Source organism: Branchiostoma belcheri, unplaced genomic scaffold, assembly GCF_001625305.1.
Source record: "Branchiostoma belcheri isolate BF01 breed outbred unplaced genomic scaffold, Haploidv18h27 scaffold95, whole genome shotgun sequence".
Lineage (NCBI taxonomy): Eukaryota > Metazoa > Chordata > Leptocardii > Amphioxiformes > Branchiostomatidae > Branchiostoma > Branchiostoma belcheri.
The window spans coordinates 1,273,822-1,297,266 of record NW_017804631.1 but is presented as its reverse complement, the minus strand read 5'-3'; the positions used below and the strand labels follow the sequence as shown (position 1 = coordinate 1,297,266).

At 40.4% G+C, this 23,445-nt stretch overlaps 2 protein-coding genes across 2 annotated transcripts; one reads left to right on the top strand and one right to left on the bottom strand.

The window, feature by feature from the left end:
• Nucleotides 1-2,934: 2,934 nt before the first annotated feature.
• On the bottom strand, nt 2,935-11,726 carry LOC109461679 (CUB and sushi domain-containing protein 1-like; the record flags this gene model as incomplete). The annotated part of the gene is made up of 12 exons (XM_019758058.1): nt 11,598-11,726; nt 10,368-10,559; nt 9,636-9,808; nt 8,884-9,081; nt 7,920-8,345; nt 7,238-7,649; nt 5,247-5,420; nt 4,531-4,701; nt 3,871-4,041; nt 3,572-3,742; nt 3,251-3,421; nt 2,935-3,071 (listed from the first exon to the last, which is right to left on the bottom strand). Coding segments are annotated over exons 2-12 (2,370 nt in total), but the record flags the coding sequence as incomplete, so codon positions are not given.
• Nucleotides 11,727-20,100: 8,374 nt separating this feature from the next.
• LOC109461678 lies at nt 20,101-21,572 on the top strand (the record flags this gene model as incomplete). Its single annotated transcript, XM_019758057.1, has 2 exons — nt 20,101-20,619; nt 21,511-21,572. Coding segments are annotated over exons 1-2 (549 nt in total), but the record flags the coding sequence as incomplete, so codon positions are not given.
• Nucleotides 21,573-23,445: the final 1,873 nt, after the last annotated feature.

Here is a 23,445-nt window from a genome sequence, read left to right as displayed (position 1 = left end):
TTTGCTTAGATTAATCCCAACAGATCAACTTATCTTTCATCTCCTTGTCTTTTTTAACGTATTTTCCATGATGTTAAATAGGCAACATGTGTCACAAATTCAAATTTGTACAGTGTGTAGGTTGTGGAGAATGTGCATGTACATTGTATGAAGATTGTACGAAGCTACTAACAGTTAATAGAAACTGTGATATCATGAGACAAATCAGCAAGAAATCAGTAGCAGCAACAAGCAATTTTGCATTCATCTTTATGATAAAGAATTAGTAGACTGGCATGAAAAATATTGCCTTTATATGTAAATTGTTTGAGACTCAGTACTTTCTAGGTCCAAGGAGGTTAAGATCAACCTCCTTCATAGGACCTGTTCTCAACTAAAACTCCATTGTCTGATGAGGCACTATGATTGTATCATTTACTTTTATACAATTGCTTTATGTTGTGTTAACTTTATGTTATGTTATATTGTTTATGTGTCGCTGGGCCCTTTTGGAAATCAACAATTTTACTGTTGTAAAGGCTACCCAGGTGTTTATAAGATGTATTGAAATAAATAAATAAAATGTATAAGTTGCTTTCCCCAAAAACTCTCTTTAACAACATTACGCAGCTCGTGTCCAGAACAGCCGTCTGCTGCCCACCCCTGGGACAGGGAAACTGGCAGCAGAATAATCTAAACCAGGATAGTGAGTGAGTGTGAGTGAGTATCAACATACCTGGTAGCCCTTTAAGTGAGTCCCATCTGCCCATTGCCAGGGGCTTTCCCTTTTTAGACCGATCCAGTAACTCAGAATTCCTTCCAACTGTTCTTATCAGGGTTTCTCAGAGCGTGGTCTAATTCCTTACTCTTGGGCATGGCTAGTTGTGCTCCGTCAGACCTACAGGCTCCCTCTGCGTCACTGTACGGCCTTTTGGAATGAGAAAGCCGGATGCAGGTTTTGGCAAGTAGTTTGTAGCCGTACCTGCATGTAGCTGAAACTGTCACAACAAAGACTTGAGATCAGTATTCATTTGATTATAATTATTGAATTTCAGTAAATCTGGTAACTGTTTTTGTATCATTCTGTATATTAGTCGGTATAACCGCCCTTTGGCATGATAACACATCAGCTTACAGGAATGTGGCACGGCAGCAACTGGCTATATCACACCAAACGACCTGTTACACTCAATCTTTGCACATCAAACTGCACTTAAGTTGTTCAAAGCTTTCTAGTGATGATGCTTGGCGGCAGTGAGTTCCACTCTATGACAATTCTTGGAAAATACTAGATTTTGAAAACCTGAGACAACATGCCGACATTGAATTTGAGCATGTATTGAACTTTGAAACAATCACACAACTTGAAAAAAAGTAAAAACAAAAGTGAATCAAGACAACAAACTTCAAGATACACTGTTGTAATCATGGTACAAGTACTTGTACTTGAATACAAGAAAGATATTTGTTTATTATGATTTTTCACAGAGTGAAAGGGAGGGCAAAACAGGTGCATATGCACCTTTAACCTTTACAAGTTGCCCTCCCCCATACAAAAACACATATACAACATCAAAATTTACATCGTCAATAACAAGTAAAAAATACATCAATATAGAAGGTTAAGCATAATTCAAATACATGTATATCTAATAAGTAGTTATAATATATTGTGTTGATATACATGTAACGTTACATGTACTAGGCATTTTTCAATGAATGAAAGATATTGACAGGAACCTGACCTTTGCAGGTGGGAAAATATTTGCTCCATTTACCGTCTGGACGGCACCAGATGGTTTTTTCACCTTCAAGCCTGTAGCCATGGTCACAGCGGAACTCTAAGTACTTCTTTCCTAGCTTTCTTCTTTCTTTCATCTGGCCGTTGACTGGTGCCTTTCCTATCTTGCATCCTGCAGCTAAAACATTAAATTGAAATAACATAACGTTAACACTTAATACATGTATTTAAGAGTCTCAGAAAACATAATCACTTGTGTTAAAGCGATTCACATGATGGAGATTTAACATTTTGCCCTGAATTCAAATGTTTCTATTTTTCAGAAGCAAACCGGTGCAATAGCTCAATTGGTAGAGCGCTCGCTTTGTAACCAGGAGGTCGTGAATTCAAACCCCGGCCGGGTCATACCAAAGACTTTAAAAATGGTACACACTTCTTTCTCTGTTTAGCACTCAGCACATATGAGAAAGAGTGTAGGAAGGTCAAACACAGCACTACCAGCGGACCAGCCCCCTGCTGTGTAGTGCCTTGCACAACTGTGTGTCGCCCAAAGGCTACAGAAATGGACATGGGCACAAACCTTCTACATAGAGCACGGGAGACCTTTTTTTTTGTTAAGAATGTGACTCTGTGACAGGGACTCAAGTGAAATTTTTTCAGAATAATTACAATAGGTAACACTGGACCTTGAATCAGACTAGACTTGAGCACTGATCAACCTCCAAATGTCACACAGACGGAGAGGACACAAGTCCCATCGCTGCAAAAAATGCCCTTTTAGAGCTTCCTTACGTTCCTGCTGTCTGATATCCATGTTGGGTTACTGAGCATAAAGCATCGCTTTACGTAAAAAAAAACCCTCAAATCATTACCTTTACATGTAGGCACATGTACACTGTCACTCCATGTACCGTCAGCCTGGCAAGTGATGCTTCTAGCGCCTACAAGATTGTATCCGCGTTTACAGCTGAAGTGCATCACTCCCTGGTACAAAATGGAGCCAGCGATGGCCATATTACCATCCTTCAGTGTTGGTTTTGAGCATTTTACAGCTGAAACAAAAATTAAAGCAACATTTTATGGCGGATAAGATTTTTTTTTAATTCAAAAGTAGGAATCTGTTTTAGCATGAACACCAATTGATCTTTCTATAGATTGAAACCATAAAAACTAAGAGTACCTTCACAAGTAGGCACACTGCCACTCCATGTACCGTCAGCCTCGCAAGTGATGCTTGAAGCACCTACAAGATTGTACCCACGGTCACATCTGAAGAGCATCACTCCCTGGTAGTTACGGGAGCCGTCCTTATGACCGTTCATTGGAGGCCTCGGCTCAGGGCATTGTACAGCTGAAACAAAAATTAACACCAACATCTTATGGTGGATAAGATTTTTTAGAATTCAAAAGTAACTGTAGAAATCTTTTTTTAGCATGAACACCAAATGAATGTGTCATGATTGTACAATGATCTTTCTAATTGAAACCATACAAATTGAAGCCATATATTCTTTTGAACACTCAGTGTACCTTCACAAGCGGACACACTGCCACTCCATGTACCATCAGCCTGGCATGTGATGGTTGTAGCACCTACAAGATTGTACCCGCGGTCACATCTAAAGTGCATCACACCCTGGAAGTTACTGGAGCCTTCCATATGACCATTCATTGGAGGCGTTGGTTTTGAGCATTGTACAGCTGAAACAAAAATTAACACCAACATTTTATAGCAGATATTTCAAAATTCAAAAAGTAGGAATCTGTTTTAGCATGAACTGTAGTTGATACACAATCTTTCCATATAAAGATTGAAACCACAAAAACTAAAGCCATGTACATGAAGAGTACCTTCACAAGTTGGGACACTGCCACTCCATGTACCGTCAGCCTGGCATGTGATGTACGTAGCACCCACAAGATTGTACCCGCGGTCACATCCGAAGATAAACACTCCCTGGGCGTTTCTGGAGTGTTGCTTAAAACCATTCATTGGACGCTTTGGTTCCAAGCATTGGACAGCTGAAACAAAAATTAAAGCAACATTTTATGGCGGATAAGATTCTTTTTTAATTCAAAAGTAGGAATCTGTTTTAGCATGAACACCAATTGATCTTTCTATAGATTGAAACCATAAAAACTAAGAGTACCTTCACAAGTAGGCACACTGTCACTCCATGTACCATCAGCCTCGCAAGTGATGCTTGAAGCACCTACAAGATTGTATCCGCGTTTACAGCTGAAGCGCATCACTCCCTTGTACAAAATGGAGCCTTCCATATGACTGTACATTGGAGGTGTTGGTTTTAAGCATTGTACAGCTGAAACAAAAATTAACACATCTTATGGTGGATAAGATTTTTTTAGAAATCAAAAGTACTCTGGTAGGAATCTTTTTTAGCAAAAAAAAATGAACATCAGTTGATACACAATTATCTTTCCATAGATTGAAACCATAAAAATTAAAACCATGTACATGTGACCTACCTTTACATGAAGGGAAATTGTCACTCCATGTACCATCAGCCTGGCATGTGATGGTTGGAACACCTACAAGATTGTATCCGCGTTTACATCTGAAGCGCATCACTCCCAGGAAGTTATGGGAACCTTCCATATGACTGTTCATTGGAGGTGTTGGTTTTGAGCATTGTACAGCTGAAACAAAAATTAACACCAAGTTGAACATCTTATAGCAGATATTTCAAAATTCAAAAAGTAGGAATCTGTTTTAGCATGAACTGTAGTTGATACAAAATCTTTCTATAGATTGAAACCACAAAAGATAAAACTATGTACATGTGACCTACCTTCACAAGTAGGGACACTGCCTCTCCATGTACCGTCAGCCTGGCAAGTGATGGTTGTAGCACCTACAAGATTGTATCCACGGTTACATCTAAAGCGCATCACTCCCTGGAAGTTACGGGAGCCTTGCTTACCACCGTTCATTGGAGGTGTAGGTTCCAAGCATTGGACAGCTGAAACAAAAATTAAGCCAAGTTTTAAAGCGCCAGGTAAAATTCAACTGTGTATAAAATTCAATGTGAAAGTTCACTCTTTACAATTATTACAGTGTCTACTTTTTAAGACATATATTTAATGGTTACACTTCAGCCTACTTTTCTTTGCATGTAAAGTTTTAAAGACTAAAGACTAGCAAACTTACTTAGACTTAGTTCCCCCCGTGCAAACCACATCAGGCAGCAACTGTGCATGTTGAAGGGCTTTCTCTTCCTCTTACTCCAAGTCCTATCAGCATAGCTTAAATACCTGCAGCATTCTTTCACATTCTTTCATTCTTCCTCATTCACAGGTCTTTCTTTATTGTGCATTGGAAAAAACACCAGCTGTCAGCTGTCAACGGGAGCATGTAATGAAAAACACCTAGTACATGCATGTATACTAGACATCCTAACCTATTGAGGGCCATGTGGAAACACACAGACACACACATGGGCACACACATACACACAGATACCAAAAACAATACCTCCATTTTTCATGCACTCAGGTAATTACCAACCTTTGCAAGTTGGTGGCTTTCCAGTCCAAGTCCCGTCACCCTGACAGCTGACTAAAGAATGGCCGACCCGTTTGTATCCCGGGTTACACCTGAAGCGAAGCCTTTTACTGTAGAAGCCGTTAGAGCCGGTCATAGTACCGTTTGCTGGAGCTGTCAGCTTGGGACATCGTACAGCTACACAGAGAAACAAAATGCCATCCTTGTCAGACATTTCAAAAACATTAAATTTTACATCATTAGCTTTTAGTTTTGTTTTAAGTGCTCGACATACAATGCAGGGCTCGAAATTCATTTCTGGGAACAGGTGCACTGATGCACCCATTCTAAAAAAATTGTGTGCACAAAAAATTCTTGGGTGCACCATATAATAAGAATAAGAAGTTATTGCAAATTCATGCCCAGGGGGCTAATTGCAGATTACAAACATAAAAGAACAATGAAACGTAGTATAAAATAACTAGTAAAATCTACATGATAAAAGGTAGTTGTCTAGAGCTATAGCTATGTCTAAAACTATGTCTAAGGGGTTTGACTTCTCTTTTTTAGACCATGGAAGACGTAATGTCCCACCTTTTCTAAAATCAGTGGGTTTTGGGAAGTTAAAAGAAGAATAGTTTTTTCTTGGTCTGTAAGTTTAGTAAAATTGTAGAAGTTTGAATAGTTAACTCATTTCGAGCGTTGCTATGAAAGGAACAGTTTGAGATAAAGTGTATTTCGTCTTCCACAGCCTTTGCATTACAATATTTACAAATTCTTTCACATACAGGTAGCCTTCTATACCGGCCTCTCTCTATTTCCAGAGGATGGGCGCTAACTCTAATTTTGCTAATGGCTGAGCGTAGTTCGAAATGAAATAAGTAGGATGGCAGCAAAACCTAATTATGTTTCATTTCTAAAGAAAAGTACTACTAACAACAATAATTTTATTATTGATCTGACACTTACAAATGTACATGTAGATGTTAAGAATATGCTGTATACAATTAATATACATTTAACATCTTAACATATGAAAACCTAAGAAACTATTTGGTTAGTACACTGGCAACCATTATTATTATTATTGTATTTACCTTTGCAAGTTGGGGTACTGTTACTCCATGTACCATCTGGTTGACATGTGAGGACTCTTGCACCTACACGAGTGTAGCCACGGTTACAATTGAAGAAGACTCCTTTCTGGTTAAACCTGGTGACAACCGGATTTGAATAGCCATTGACGAGACCTGTCAGTGTCGGGCATTCTACAACTGAAACACAGAGTTGAAATAAAGGACAAAATTAAGGTATGAAACATACAGGTACAAAATCTACATTGTACGCATCTTAAACAATGAATTATAATACATAATATGCATTCAATATAACGAATAGCTTGATACCTACACGTGTACAACTTTGTTTCAATACTAGGCTAGCTATGGTTTTGAACTCTGCTAAACAGAAGGTCTGTATCTGTATCGGTATAGCCAGTATAACTTGGTGCATAGTGCACTAAAGATGTTACATGGTTCACAGTGCACTGTTACTCAAATAACTTTGCTTTTTATTCGTTTACCAACCTGATGAAATTATTTACGGGTCTATACAGAACAGATTGATACCTATATCTTTGTTTCACATCTAGGCTAGCTAGAACATTTTTTGGCCTGAATTAGGCCAGGGGCTCTGGTCTGGCTCTAGGCCTGGGTAGTCCATGGTTAGTGACAATACGGAGCCGGGCATCCAGGCTACCGAAGCTCCACAGCTCAAGAACTCAGTACATACGTACAGTGCCGATTCATAAATTCCCTTAAAAGCCAGCATGTGCTGGCAAGCTTGTTGTATACGTCGCTATGTACTGCCGCAAATTCACAATACCAGCTTCCTGTGATTTAGTAGTATTTTTATTTGGGGCCAGAATTTTTTTTATTCCCCCGCGCACACTAGCTTGGGGGTCTTCATCAGAGGATGTCATCCATAAAATTAAGTCGTCGTGGCCTAATACCAACCTTTCATGCAAGTTGGAGACCTTCCACTCCAAGTCCCAGACAGGCAGATGACTCTAGAATAGCCGACCAGCTTGTACCCTGGGTTACACCTGAAGTAAACCACCTTTCTGTAGGATTTGGAGCCAGTCATCATGGATCCATTTGCTGGTGGTGTCAGCTTTGAACACTGCAGTGTAGTTGTCATCTGTGGCAGAGTGGTTGTCAGCTTTGGTGGTTTCGTTGTCAGCTTTGGTGGTTTGGTTGTCACCTGTGGCAGTGTGGTTGTCACCTTTGGTGGTTTGGTTGTCATCTCTAGCAGAGTGGTTGTAACCTGTGGCAGTGTCAGCTTTGGAGGTGTACTAGTAGTTGTCATCTGCAGAGTGGTTGTCACCTTTGGTGGTTTGGTTGTCACTTGTGGCATTGTAGTTGTAATCTGTGTCAGTGGGGTTGTCATCTTTGCTGAGGCACTTGTCATCTGTGGCAGGGTGGCTGTCACCTTTACTGGTTTAGCTGTCATCTCTGGCAATGTTGTCAGCTTTGGTGGTTTAGCTGTCACCTCTTGCAGTGTGGTTGTCATCTTTGATGGTTTGGTCGTCATCTGTGGCAGTGTAGCTGTCCCCTTTACTGGTTTAGCTGTCACTTTTGACAGTGTGGTTGTTCCCTTTACTGGTTGAGCTGTCACTTCTGGCAGTCTGGTTGTCACTTTTGGTGGTTTGGTTGTCACTTGGGGTCGTGTGGTTGTGACCTGTGTCAGTGGGGTTGTCATCTTTGATGAGGCACTTGTCATTTGTGGCAGTGTGCTTGTCAGCTTTACTGCTTTAGCTGTCACCTCTGGCAGTCTGGTTGTCACTTTTGGTGGTTTGGTTGTCATCTGTGGCAGTGTGGCTGTCAGCTTTGGTGGGGCACTTGTCATCTGTGGCAGCGTGGTTGTCCCCTTTACTGGCTTAGCTGTCACCTCGGGCAGTGTGGTTGTCAGGTTTGGTGGTTTAGCTGTCAATTCTGGCAGTGTGCTTGTCCCCTTTGATGGTTTAGTTGCCACTTGCTGCAGAATAGTTGTCACAGGTGGCAGCCCTTGAGTGGTTGTCTCTTCTGACAGATTTGTTGTTTGTACAATATCGTGACTGGAGGTCTGCTGATATAAAGCAAAAATGTGTTAATTCTACTAGACTAAGGCCACACCAACTTAATTTTATGGATGACATCTGTGCCTGCCTGATTGATTTTCGCCTGGCTCTAGGCCTCGGTATATGTAGTCCATGGTAGCTTGCTATATAGTGACAGTACGAAGCCGGTGGTAACTCTGGAGGATGACACCCAGGCTACCGAAGCTCCACAACTCAAGACCTCAGTACATAAGTACATGTACAGTGTCGATTCATAAATTCCGCAAAAAGCCAACATGTGCCGGCTTGTGGTACATGTATATGTCGCTATGTTCTGCCGCAAATTCATAATACAAGCTTTGTATTCCTGTGGTTTAGTAGCATTTAATTTTTGGGGGTCTTCAGAGGATGTCATCCATAAAATTAAGTCGGTGTGGCCTAAGTACATGTATCTATCAAATGCTGACAACAAAAGAAAATGTTAAGGGGCTACTTCTGATTACAAACACAACTGTGGTACATGTAGTGTAGAACAAAAATCATCTTTAGTTAGGTTTTACTTACTTGACCTGCAGATAGTGGCATATATTCTGACGTTGTTGCCATTCCAGTCAATGGTGGAAACATGCCAGTTTCCTGAAACTGTCTAGTTGCAGACACAAAGGCTGGCTGTGTCATATTGACTGGTAGGAAAGTTGCAGCCATGTTGATATTCATTGGCACAGCAGTTGTCCAATTGCCTGTCGCAGCCATCCCAAAGGGCTATCAAAAAAAGAGGTACAATCTAAGCTACTTCTCAAGCCATTCGCAATGTTTGGGAGGACAACTTGTAAAGGTGTCAATGCACCTGTTTTGTCCTCCCTTCCACTTGTATATCTTGTGGTGAATTCAAATAAACAAATAAACAAATTTTCTTTAGTTCCATTAACGATAAGATTCACAACATCTGAGAAAGAAGTCACATAACAGCCACACTCTGCCGACCTTGGATGTAATATTTCTCAGAAAAACAAAATCACAACTGATTGACTGACTAATTTAAGTAGAGAGAGAAAACTAACCATGTTTTTTATTCATTTTCACTATAAACAAACATTCACATACACATGTACATGTAGAGCCTCCCTAATTAGAAATTGAACATAAATATTACTACGAACTAATAGGTAAATAATGATAACATTAAATAACTAATAAATTAAGGAATACCAATAAAGTGTCTTACTTCAAAATGAAAAATAAAGACATAACTCAAGCCTGACATAAGGTAACCAACTTACCCCTGTCTTACTGTCTTTTGATAAAAAAATACTAACCATGTTGATTTGAGCTGACATTTCCGGTGTTTCCGTGAGATACATGATGATACCAGCTCCTGTACTTAAGAAGGCCAACCCTGCAACGGCCAAGATGATGAACGGGCTGATCCGATGAAACACCATCTTGCAGGTTGTAAAAAGTCTGGAGATGTTTGTACTATCGCTGGTATCTGTGAAGAACCAATAAAAACATTTTGTATCAACTTGTGCAATATTGTGTCATCATAATCATTGTCTGCAGAGAAATTTCATGTGTCTGACCGATGATGCTTACTACAAGTCAATATGTGATGTGTCTCAATGGCAATGGTCTTACGCAGCTTGTACTTACATAATAAGACTGGTGTGTTACGTGGCTTATTACGCCTAAAGGAGGTTTACAGTGGTTACTAACAAAATACACAATTGCTAGCATGCCATGCATTTGCAACTTAAGTGCTCTGTTCACTCACTTATTATGCTTCTAGAGTTTTTGTTAGAATGATTGCAAGTCAAAAGTCAAACATAAATGTAAACACATCATTCCTCAAGCTACCGACATCTTGCACACGCAGTCGTCCCTCAGTAAGACACCTGGAGCCGCATAGTTCCCATGTTAAGAACTTTTATTCAGCCTGTCACTGCGCGGCTCCAGGTGTCTTACTGAGGGACGACTGCGTGTGCAAGATGTCGGTTAGCTTGAGGAACGAATCCCCCCAGTCCACTATATAAATGTAAACACACGTTTACCTTGTCGTAAGGCACCAGGTACATACAGCCCATTGTCATCAACTCCAGGAATACTGTCTGTAGTTTTGGGGAACGTGTGGTCTGAACTGGCTGTGTTAGATGATTGTGGAGGTAGCTTGATGTCATCTTTGTCCACGTAGTTGTAGACATAGCTGTCAGGAGACATGTCTGTCCCATCTTCGGTTTTCTTGCCTTGGAAGAGAAGGAACATTGGTTGATGTAGGAAAGGGTACAGAATCAAGCTGCAAGATTCTGTATGAACAACTATGTAAGAGGTGCTAGTGTCACGGAAATGAAAAGAAACCTACAGTGGACCTCACTTGAAGACAGAAGAAAGATGTCTAGACTATGCATGATGTACAAAATGACTAATAAACTGGTGGATGTCCCAACTACTAAGTACCTAATACCAGCCCAGAAGAGAACAAGAAATAGCCACGCATTCAAGTACCAGAGTTATCAACCAAGGATTGAGGTGTTCAAGAATTCATTCTTTCCTAGAACTATCGCAGAGTGGAACTCACTGTCACCAAGTACAGTAGGGGCACTGTCAATAGATAGCTTTAAACAATGTCTAGAGCTAGAAGTTCAAGGGTTAGGTGTAACAAGTCGATCGGTGTAATATAGCCAGCTGCCGCCGCGCCGCGTGCCTGCGAAGCTGGTGTGTTACGCCGAAAGGCGGTTATACCGGCTATACAGATACAGATACAGATACAGATGTGTCTTAATCTTTTTTTTTTCTTAATTAAATTGTGGATAAAACTAAGTTGCAGTCAAAACAATGGATGTGATTGAAAGAGGACATGGTGACACAGCTAGTGGCTTTCTTTCTGTATCTGTATCTGTATAGCCGTTATAACCCCCCTTCGGCGGAACACACCAGCTTCGCAGGCACGCGGCGCGGCGGCAACTGGCTACTGAGTACATTTATATCCCAAACGACTTGTTACACCTAACCTTGGAACATCTAACTCTAGACATTGTTTAAAGCTTAGTCTAATGATAATGCCTCAACTAAACTTGGTGACAGCGGGTTCCACTCTGCGATAGTTCATGGAGCAGGCTGCATAACAGATATATATAGCCCTGATAATTAACTAAAATCTTGTATACACTAAAATCATAAAATGTATATTTATCGGGACTTAAGAATACTATATAACATATCCTTGACTACATGTTAATATTCCAGCCTTATAAATGACTTATGGAAAAATGATAAACTGATACCTTCATCATACGAATGTGCCCTCCCCACTAGCTTGCATCAACACAGCCAGAAAAGAAATGTTAACGTTCACTGAAAAGGCTTAGAGATCGCAGTCCTTTGCTGATGCCATTCCACTAATTTCTTGGTATTTCTAATACTTATAAAAATGCCCCAAATGTTAGGTATAAACAGAAAGTTTAGCGAAGTTGACGCGATATATCGACAGTATCAAGACTCGCGCCATCTGATGACCTCTGACCTCGTGCAGTTTTCCGACACCCTGGATACTCTTATCAATTCTGAATATGTCAGCTTAACCTTTAAGTTGTATAGTACATTCATTACCGAGACCATGAACTTGTTTACGGTAGCGTTTGTGCATTGTTTTTAAAGAAGCATTAACTAAACATCTATTAAGGGATTTTGTGGCGTTTGATAGAGTGTGGTTGGAACTATCTCTACCCCTAATTAGTATCCTCTCCAACTTCCAAGCAGAGGTTGTGGGGGAATAATCGTTGCCTGCCTGGGGGAATGATCGTTAGCTTTTTATATATAGTGACCATTTTTTGTCGCTACCCCCACCAACCCGTCGGTGGCCGGCGACCTTCTCTGGCTAATGGATACTTCCTGACCAATTCGACACTGTCTTTTTGCCACCGAAAGGGATCTGCTTGAAGATTATGGTATCCATTCTATCAACTCATGGTTGGGACAGGCTGTCTTCGGGGCTCTAGTAGTTTTCTCCCACCCAGTTCAACAGACCGCCCGGTAGGAGCGTTACGCCTGAAGTTTTGCACGCCAGGAGTTCATTGTGGTGGGCTTTATTTAACATGATTGAAAATGAGCACCACATTTTGCAATGGATTGTACATTCTACAATGATAAGCCCCTATTGCTGTTCACTTTTCCGCTTGTTCAACCATGGAGGTAGAAAAAAACTACCTACATGGTTAAATCCTATAGATGAATTCAATTACATTCTCAGGGGAGATAAACAATACAGTACTCAAATAGGAAAATACATTAAAGACTGTTTCAATCTTAGAGACTACGTGTTAGAGAATAGTTAAACCTTTATTGTTACCACTGATATATATAAATTCTGTATGTAATTTGCCACATACATATATTCTGTATGTAGGATGAAGTTATCCATACCTGTATTGTTAGCCCTTAAGTTGTAGAAGACCATACAAAAGTCCCCGTACTTTTTGTTGTGTCAATAAAGAATCATTTAATTCCCGTCATGCAAACCCTACCGGGAGCCTAGCTGAGTCGGGCGAGGAAGAGCTCCTGCAGCCCCGACGAGAACCCGACCCAAACACGATAGACTGTCCCCCATCTGCAGGCTACTCCTAAATTTGATGATAATCATGTGTTTCAAGGACGGTTACAGCTAGGGAAAATATTCAATAGGAATTCATCATTTCGAGCCTTGTCCTCGTATAACCTTACTTCATGCATTCTTAAAGACTTTTGAAGGACAAATCAAACAATCGTGTTAATTTAAGCTATGTACAGTCGCTGGGTTCTTACATGTATATAAAGCCATCATTTGTTTGTATTACTCTAAGCAATAGCAAAGTGAAAAATTCTCATAAGAGAAGTAAACATGTCTGTCGTAAATCTAAACCTTGTCTTATGGACAAGAAAAATATGGAATTTTCCACAAATCAAAGCAAGGGAGGTGCTCACATATATTATTATATGTATATATAAATATATATATATATATATAAAGCACATGTTATAAACAGGATGAGGGTGATCGTAATGTACGGGTCAGATACAAATCTATACATTGTATATATACATACATGTACATTCCATTCCATAGATATACCCATCCATTACGTAAACACATTGTATGAACATCGACATCATCTAAATATTCAGAATCATAGTACCAAATGTATATAGATGAGTGAACTGTGCACCGCATATAGCATAGAATGAACTCATCGTCATCATCACTATCAGAATGAACTAAAATGTATTCAGTTTACTTCCTTAGATATTAGTTTTTACACAAAGCTACTATTTTTATAATTTTTACTAAAATCAAAGTTTTCATGACTGTTATAGCTACTTGAGAATTCAGGACACGACACATACACATACCTCTGGTATCTTCCTGTGGTGAATCACTAGGTCCAGGTCCATACGTTTGGTTGTGCACCAACCCAACGACTTTCCTTCCCACAGTTACTTGGCGTCTGTCCGTCCCTTCACCGGATGGTTGCCCATCATTAATGATGCTCTGCCGTAGAGACAACTGCCGTTGGATCTCAGCTTTGTCTATGTAATTGTACATGTGGTTGCCAGGATCGTCATCGTCCTCATTGCTTGATGCACCTGCGAAAAGTTACTTTTACTTTACTTTTGTTCATGACCTACTGTTCTCAGTTGTTTGGAGTCCAGTTATGGGACTCTGTTCATGCGAGTGTACTAGCTAAGTGTCGTGTTGGATACAATAATTGCTTTCGTATTCTCCTTAAGTTGCCAAGAGGTTGTAGTGCTAGTTCAATGTTTGTACACCTCTCGACCGATACTTTCGATGCTAGACGCGGGAAACTGTGATTCCTTCATTAATAGACTTTACGCCACCAACAATAGTATAATATGCTGTCTATTGAGGTCTGACTGTCAGTTCAGAAATACGTATTTTATACACTGTATAGATTGGTGTATGTTTAGTGTTTATGTGGTTTTATGTTTGTACTATGGGGATAACCTGAAATAAAGTCATTCATTTTACTTCATTGGGGACTGGCAACACATCAGTACACGGGTCATCAAGGCAGTCGAAACTGGTAGTAGATGACCCACAAATACAGACGTTATACACACATAAATAAAGAAATCTAACTGCAAAGTACAAAACAAGAAATAATGTTAACATCCTTAATTGGTGGCAGAAGACAATACAATTTACACGAAGTAGAACAGATAAATATGCAAAAGTTCCAACATTTCTGTGTTATCAAAGAAAAGACAGAGCACAATGCTGTCTTGTTTAGCTGGGATGAAGGTTACTATATATATAAGACCACCGATCGAGTTGGAAAAGCTGTAATATATATATGTACAAGTCAGCCAAAATAAGGTGTATGATGGTACTACATGTATGGGGCCTGGGGTTATTTCTTTTTTCTGTCTCCTTTCCCTTGTCTCCATACCGTTGAAAAATCAAATGAAATAGTTAAAACACTTTTGTTTCTCCAATCTAGTTTTCCTTCCTTTTTTGTTATCCCTGGGTTAAAGGGGTTTGGCATAAACTAAACGTGAGGTTTAACCCATGACTTGTGGTTACAATGGAGAAATTCATGATATAATGCTGCAACAAAACTAGATTTTTAGTATTTTGAAATGTATGATATAGTAAATCTCACCTGTACTAGAGACTTGGAATGGAAGTGACGGCAAAGGCCGACAGGCCTTCTTGTCTCCACTGTGCGCCATCTGACGCGGATGGTTCTTCGTTGTGCTCATAGTCGGACAAGTGATGAAACTATTTAACTGAAGGGGCAAGGACAGCGGGCGTCAGCTGATCCAAGAGTTGCGCAGTCCCTACAATTAGAATTCATTGCACATCAAACAGAAATATTTAGTTTTTGCTTGAAGCAGTTAGCTGAATTCAGTGGGGAAAAGATAACCAGACACAAGACAGAAACGTATTCTAAATGTACCCTGAAACAATTTTTAAATGCTGTCTGTGGGATGATCGTATAAAGGACCAACACGTAATGGTGAAAGAGTTGCGGGTTGGTTTTTAAGCGTTTATGAATTGAATATCTTCTACCTCTACTCTAGACTTATTAGTTGAGAATCATGACTAATTCATATGTTATATAATATATATTTCGCGGAATAAGTGTAAATTATTCTATGTGTTTATGAATTGTTATAGGAGTCAACCACAGTCTCAACCAACATATTTGAAGAGCAATTGAATGAGATAGGAATGGGTACACAACAAAATTACTGACAGTGAACATTGGTATGGTTGTGTACATATGGTGTAGTGTTGCCATTTTCGACCTTTTCGAGGAATCAACATGCAATTCAAAAGTATTGACTTCAAGCAAATCTTCCCATGTAATCAAATTTTGTTTTCTTGCTTTCATAGCCCTGCGATGGAACGCCTTTAGTATGTGATGAAAGGAAATCACTCTTTGTACCTTTAGTACCGCTGTTTGATACCATCTGCCTTTAAACCAACAACAAAAAACATGTAGTAATTGGTCTATGTTGCAGGCAGTTACATCGTCCATGGATATATACGGGTGTTGAAAACGAAGCGTTTATTTTTTGCTGACAAATTCTGTACCTGTATCTGTATCGATATAGCCGGTATAACCGCCCTTCGGCGTAACACACCAGCTTCGCAGGCACGCGGCACGGCGGCAGCTAGCTATATCCCACCGAACGACTTGTTACACTCAATCTTTGCACATTTAATTGCAGGGGTTGTTTAAAGCTTTCAGGTTGTATCATTACATATTGCTTTGAGAAGTTTTACACAAACAACGGTAGTGGGATCGTGTGAAGAATCGGCAGCGTGCTCGACTCGGAACCAAGAAGTCCCGGGTTGGAGTCCTGACATGCCACCGATCTTGTGCCCTTGGGAAAGGCACTTTACACGACTTTCCTCACTTAACTCAAGGAAATCATGAGTATTGTCTTGTCCTGTATTCGTCCTCTGGGTTGGTGGCGGCATAAAATAAGTTGATATAACTGTCACCCTGTCTAGTCATGAAATATTGGTATAAAAAAAGGGACCTGCGTAATAACGTGTAGGAATGTCCGCGTCACATCAGTCAGTCTTCTGAAAAGGCACGGAAGTTCTCGTAGGACCGTTTTTGTTCCTGAAAAGTGGAAAGAAGTAGCGTGGATGTTTGGGAAGGATTTTGGTAGGGTGTACGATCACACTTTTGTAACCTTCGAGGTTTGATACTATGACACGAATTGAGCGGCGTTCCCCTCGGGTTTGGGGAGAGACTTTCTCTTCAGGTCCGCAACTTGACCGACGCCGAGCATCCCATGGTATACCGGGAAGGGCCACACGTCATCACTGCAGGCCGTCACTGTTCGACCCGCTGGCCGCTCAACCCGCGCTCGTCATTACGTCAATGGCGGTTCGTTGGTGGACACGGCTTTATAGAGCTAGCTACCTCCTTTGCTTTCGAAACCAAGGAGATACATGTAAACCAACACTACGTACTACAGTGTACAGTCTTCTCCTGTCCCTGTCATTAGTAGACAAACAGTGCTGTGCTGATACGGTTTATTTCTTAAGTGTAATGATCTTTTTATCCGTATATGTGTGTTGCTTTCAAAAGTCCTTTTTAAACCTCCTTGGTAAAAACTAGGAGAGGTGAGCAATCTCCTGTTTTGTCCCCCCTCCATTTTGCAATGAAGGAGTTAAATAAAGAATTAAGTGCTGTTATGAAGAATGTGAATAAAGAAACAAAATGGTGTTTTACATGAAATTGAAAAATGCTTAAAAGACGGCACATCATTATGTAGTCGCTAGATGGTGCCATCGAGTAGTGTAAGAGGAAAGCAGAAACTACGTACACCTGAAAAGGGTACGTTTCTTTTGTTGGTGTCCGGTTTGCACTTGTTACCTAGCACATCGAATTATAGCTACGTTGCCAAGATATTTTCATATATTCTATGTTACTACAATAAGCCTAAAGTTTGTTAGATACCATCAAAATTTGGAAATGACTACCATCTATAGGTGTCACGACACATCGTCTATTGAATACTAGTACTTGACAGAATTGCTAAGATAAAAAAGATAGTGTACAAAAATTTACAGTTTACATCGGGACCTGTCTAATGACACAAGTTCACCCCAAACAGGAGGCACTTTCCGTCCACTTGCACACTACTTGTATACAGTGGTATGTAATCATTATATGGGTCGTTAGAGGGTGCCTTTAAGGGGCGTCGTCAAGAAACTGAGCAATGGTTAACGTCCCCAGTGCAAATCTAGCCTCCACCGGGCCTTCCTACGGAGGTAGATTAGTAGAATGAACCTATTGAAGCACACAAATGAATGAACTAATGAACTATCGAAGCACACAAACTAAACACAAGTGGACCTTTCAACAAATAATGGGCAGAATAATATAGCTGCTCAGCATGCAGAGTAAATTTATACGGTATAAATTTACTCTGCATGTCATTGTTGGTCTTTGCGAGTGTGAAAGGCAATCCATGCTTGACTTGAAAAGAAAAAGTGTGGACACAAAAGAAACACCAAAGGCTGTAATAGAACACCAAACGGGTCTCCGTGTGAGGAAGATGACCTTGGTTTTGCCCTGTCTTTTGGACGGACAACTTGAATATCCTACCCTTCTCGGACTGATATTGATGTATATTTCAGGAGAAAAAATTCAGCTGATCTTCCTGATACCAAGTAAATGCGGATCAGGCCGATAATTTATCTATCTGTAGGAACTACTTATTACCTCAAGTGCTTATGTTTTTGTCGCGGATGAATATGAGAGGTAAAACGGTGACACAAAACACATACAGTACCTGAGAGTGAGCTATGTTAGAATTGGGAGAAACGTGACATTATACCAATTATATGACGAGTCAGACGACGCAAATTCTTCTTCTATCGTACGACTTACATGTTTTTTTCTTCATGCTTGGGCAGGCCTGGGCTAAACTTTGTAACCACTGCATAGAATTAACCCCACACAACAAGGGGTTGGGCACTTTAACTGTTTTTTTTTTCTGTAAGTTTGAGCAGCTAGTGCTTACAGACAACTAAGCTGAATCATATCACTGATCTAACATGTCCAAGTGGTGTCCTTAGACTGCTAATGCATATCACATATGGCCGTTTCAAACAGAAAGTGCTGTTATTAAGCGAAAGATTTCTACAGGATTTTCCAATTATTAAGTTCTGAATTAGAAGGATAACAATATTTATAACTTTTTTTCAGAAAGACTTTGTAACTTTGTAGTGTATAGTTTGCTACAGTCATTGAGTGACTTCAGATGATACCCTTTTGGACATATGTGTTTCATTACTTTATCTAGAATCCTTCATATGTTACAATTGGGTAAGTCTGCGTGATATTAAAAGTAAAGTGTAGACGTTAGTCTAGACATTAGTCCAAAATTTTTTATTGAAAATTTCAAACCATCAAGCAAAATACATCCGTTAAACCTCTTGTAAGTACACACATTGTCTTACTTGAGCTTTAGTCACCACTCTTTTTCTGTATAGCCGGTATACCGGTAACAACCCTTCGGTGTAACACACTAGCTTCACAGGCACACAGTACAGCAGTAGCTAGCAATATTACAACGAACAAACAATCACACCTAATCTTTGTACATCTGAGCACATCATTCTCACGGTCTATCTCAACTTCGACCAGCAGTCTTCTATTCTAAGCCTGGCACCTACAGCACTTCAGTATAATCTCCAAGAAATGACATGTGACAGTTTGTATATTGGGGTTTGATACATCAGCAGGAAAACTGTACTCCATCGCTTCCCTTGATATCTTCTAAAGCACACGTTTGTTCAATCCACATTTAAATCTGCTATAAGGTTCTGCCAAGTCTACGTGTATTATGTTAGCGAATATTCGGCCATCTACGATTTTCTGGATGGATAAAGTAGAATGTCTTCATCTCCCTATTCCATACGTATCCTCCCATCCAGTATTCCCTGTTGCCTTCTGCGAATTTGCCTTCCCAGTAGGTCGATGCACCTCTCCGTATATACCTCCTTTCCCTTTGCCCTTCTGCATAAGCATCCCGACAGCAGCGCGCAAGATCGTCGTCTGACCATAACCCCGGATCGAATACAGTTTTCAAGTTTGGTGCAAACTTGAACAGTATCCCGAGTCTTTTACACGTCGGACTCCGAATAAGCGCTTCACCGCCACAGCACTTGATGGGCACCATACAGCGGGCCATTTGCCATGCATCTCCGGAATATGGTGCAATTTCTTGATGAATTCTTGAGTCTGGATTTCTTTGTACATCTTGGCGACACGTCACCAGAACGGTGTAGACTCCCTTGGGAAGGCCGTCTTCGGGAAGGCCGTCTTCGGGAAGGCCGTCTGCTGGTAGTTTGGTGACTGCAGCCACAACTAAACCCCTGGACTGAGCGCTCAAAAGAGAGTGGAAGTTGTGACAGCCTTTCACACATCTCTTCTTAATTCTATACTCGCGATTGTGATCTAAAGCAAGGCCGAGATCAACATCATGATTTTGTGCCCCAGCCATATTGTGCTAACTAATACCCTCTTCCAAGGGAAACTTCATTTTTAAGATAGAACTTACTCGTGATCACATATTTAAACAGAGTTGTTCAGTTGATGCCCCTGCCACCTACCATATGTAACGATTAGTCCCGGAACACCTTTTAAAAAACGTCACAGAAGGTCACTTAGCAACCTCAGCTGAGGCACCAATCATTGTGTAATGGGCCTACCCACGGTGCGTGTGCGTGTACAGGTAGTAGTCCGCCGGACATATCAGTTAAGAGTTGAACATAACACCTCTGCTTAAACATGGCTACACCTTCATGGGCACGACAGTTTACCTGTACATGGGTCGACGAGTGGAGGCTAGGCATGTCTGGGTTTCCTAAGGACGCACCAGCGTGTCTGACGTTGTACCTAACCTCCATTAGGTCAGAAGAATGGAAAGCGGCTCTGGAAATGATACAAAATGGCGAAGGGCATTGCTTCGCCAATGAAACTGGAATTTTGTTTTCAAAGGATTATGAATCATCCAGCGAATCTAGTAGTGATGAGGAAGAAGAGGAGCAAGGCCCGCTCCCGGAAGACGAAGTTGCATTTTTTGCGGGGTGCTTCCCAAAAGACCGAGTGAAGAAGACCGTGTTCCTTAGCATTATGGAGAAATGTTTAGAAGAACGAAGAAAGCAATGTAAGTGTCCCGCTTTAGACTGTGAAAAACATTTCCTCGATTACGTGCACAGAGAAACGAAGTCCAAGGGTGCCACAAATCAAGAAAGAACCGGCCAGGAAAGCAAGGGTAAGTTCGTGACTTGTTCTCACTGTCCGAAAGTTTTTCAACCATTGTAAAGTAAGGTCCTTTGGGTTTCTGCTACTTCTACCCGTTTATCTTTTCCCTGCCCGACATTGTTTTTGTCCTACCGGTGGGGAAAATTTCGTCAGACTACAAAATTGACATAATCACGCATCTTTACTGAGGTTTAGTTCAGTCCAGTTCATCCTTCTGGTGACACCATGTGTTGTCTCCACAAGTTTATTAACGAGGTTATTTAACTTACATGAAACACCATTGACGATACGTGTATTTACTAACAAATACAGTCTGTGTGTACTTCGGACTCTTTATGTTGCATGTGTGGTGTTCTTCGGGCATCATTTCACCAGCAGTGAGGGGCTGTGGATAAATAAAACATTATTTTCGCCGATCCTTGTATCATGCACGTTTATGTCACACAATTCGTGTTTTGTCTTTGTTTGTGCAGAGATATTTGGGTGGCTTTGGGTTACTGGTCAGCATAATCTTGTAAACGTCTTGAGAAAGCAAAGGCAGGAAAGATTCAATGAAACATAAGGGTACACTTCATAGAGCTGCCTTTGGAGGTAACGTAAACACATCTTAGCTGGACATAATATAGCTGTGTCAAAATACCCTGCATAGCGCGGTCACATTTCCAAACGGGCTCGACCAGACCGTTAGCGTGAGCGAAAAATAAACAATTCATATCAATAACAAACAAAGGTAGTGTTCATGATTAGTTTTTAAACCTTTTTTGTGTGTGTTTTGGTGTATTTAAATCATACTTTCGTTCCATAAAACAACCCGACGGGGCTCCGAAAATGTGACCTCACCATAAGAAAGCTAAAAATTACGGGGATTTTGGTGAATAAAATATGCTACACATTTCTCCAGATCTCCAGGCCAAGCAAGTGATACAGCAGCTCGAGCAGACCATAGAAGATAAGGACAAGACCATAGAAGATAAGGACAAGACCATAGCTGCTCTACGGCAGGAGTTGGAGAAATTTCAAAAAGAGGAGGATCAGACCAAGCTGCATGGGGACCAGCTGAAGGAGACGGAGGGGGCCACAGCCTGTTCAGTCAAGAAAAACAATGATAATGGCGGAGAAATTGATGATCTGGGGAAGAAATTGGAGAAGCTGAGCACTGGTAAGAAGAAAATCAGAGAGGGAAAATAGCTTTTCACAACCATGCACTGTCGGACATGACAGTTTTTTCCTGGTGGCTTATGTTTCAGTAACTCCTCACTTCTCTTCCTCAGGGACACAAAATTATGGCACATTTCCCATTGAAAGGCGCGTTTCTCGAGTTTATAATTAAAACAATAGATAGTGAACTTTTAATGAAACAAAATTGCATTGTTACGAAGAAAAGAACTTTTTTCAACCGTTGGGGCCAAAATATGTATTTCACTGAGCATTTTGCAGTTAATTTAGAACTTGATTTTTTTTTTGGGCAAATCAGAAAAAATGGACAGGGCGATCCGAGCAGCAACAAATTAAATTGGTGTGGCCTGATTATGTAAATAAGATGGTACGTTACATGGTTTGGGCCACTTAACAAAAAGACTAGAAACTTATAAATACAAATGTAATACGTATCCAGGATTAATAAAGTTCATGCAATTACAGTTGAGCACACTCTGAGTACAGTTTATTACAAAACAACTTTAAGGCGTTACAAATGAAAGAAACTTTTTTTACATAGGGTATTGCTCTGTAATCCTCAAATTCTGCTTGATATGTTACAGGTACTTCTGGAGGCCAGACTGAGCCATCTGCACTTGCAAAACAACAGCGGGATGAGGGCTATCTCCTGTTTGAGGAGGCACTTCAAAAGGCATTTGAAAATCCTGAACATCGGTTTATGGTGCCACCATTGCTACCTTTTGTACCATTTAGTCTGCTGTACCCCACCAAGGAAATGGCTAATCAGTCCTTCTTTGTCAACCAACTAAAAGTGAGCAGAAAAGCCAAAGCTAAGTTCAATGACCTGTGCAAGACCAGCAAAGCAGAACCAAAACCAGAACCAGAAATGTGGCTTGGCAACAGGAACCAATGGCAAGCTATACACCCACCTGAGGTAAGTTTTCTGGAAATGTTACTGCTTGGTTTGTCAAAGAAAAATTAATCCAGAGCAAACTTTAATCACTAGTGAAAATGCACCATGTGTAATACAAACAAATCGAACACAAAGAGTCTCCAAAAGTTAAACTTAACATAATTATGGAAGATGAGTTACACTGTGACTTATAGCACCCAAGATGTTTGAACAACAGCTAACTGATAAACACATGCAAAGTTGAGAGACATAAAATATTTGCATGTATCTTGGTTGTTGGAGTTGTTCAGTAGGATGCAACATATTTTGATATCGAAAACATTGTGCTGGTTAGGAATTCATTTTCAATTGGCCTTTGCTTATAACTGTTATATAGTTAATACAATAAGTTCAGCCTGAAATTTGTGTCATACTAAATAAAATTCAATGAGTGTGGCCAGCCAAATGAACGACCCTGATGAGTTTATTTTAAGTATTTTCATCTCTTTCTACAGGTGGCGATTCATAAAGCAGTGGAGGTCTATACGGAGGCCCTGAAGGACTATGTGGATAAGGGCATTTCGCCAAAGGATGACGACAAGGACACAGCTGATGATGAATGAAAGGCTATATACATCAACAACATGACTTTTTGTGCACCTACCAAAAACTATGTCTGGTATGAAACCAACATGGATACAGATTCTGAACCAGATAAGCAACTGTTACATAAAAAACTTTCAAAATGGACAAAACAAAGATGTTGGGTCATGTGTAGTAATGACA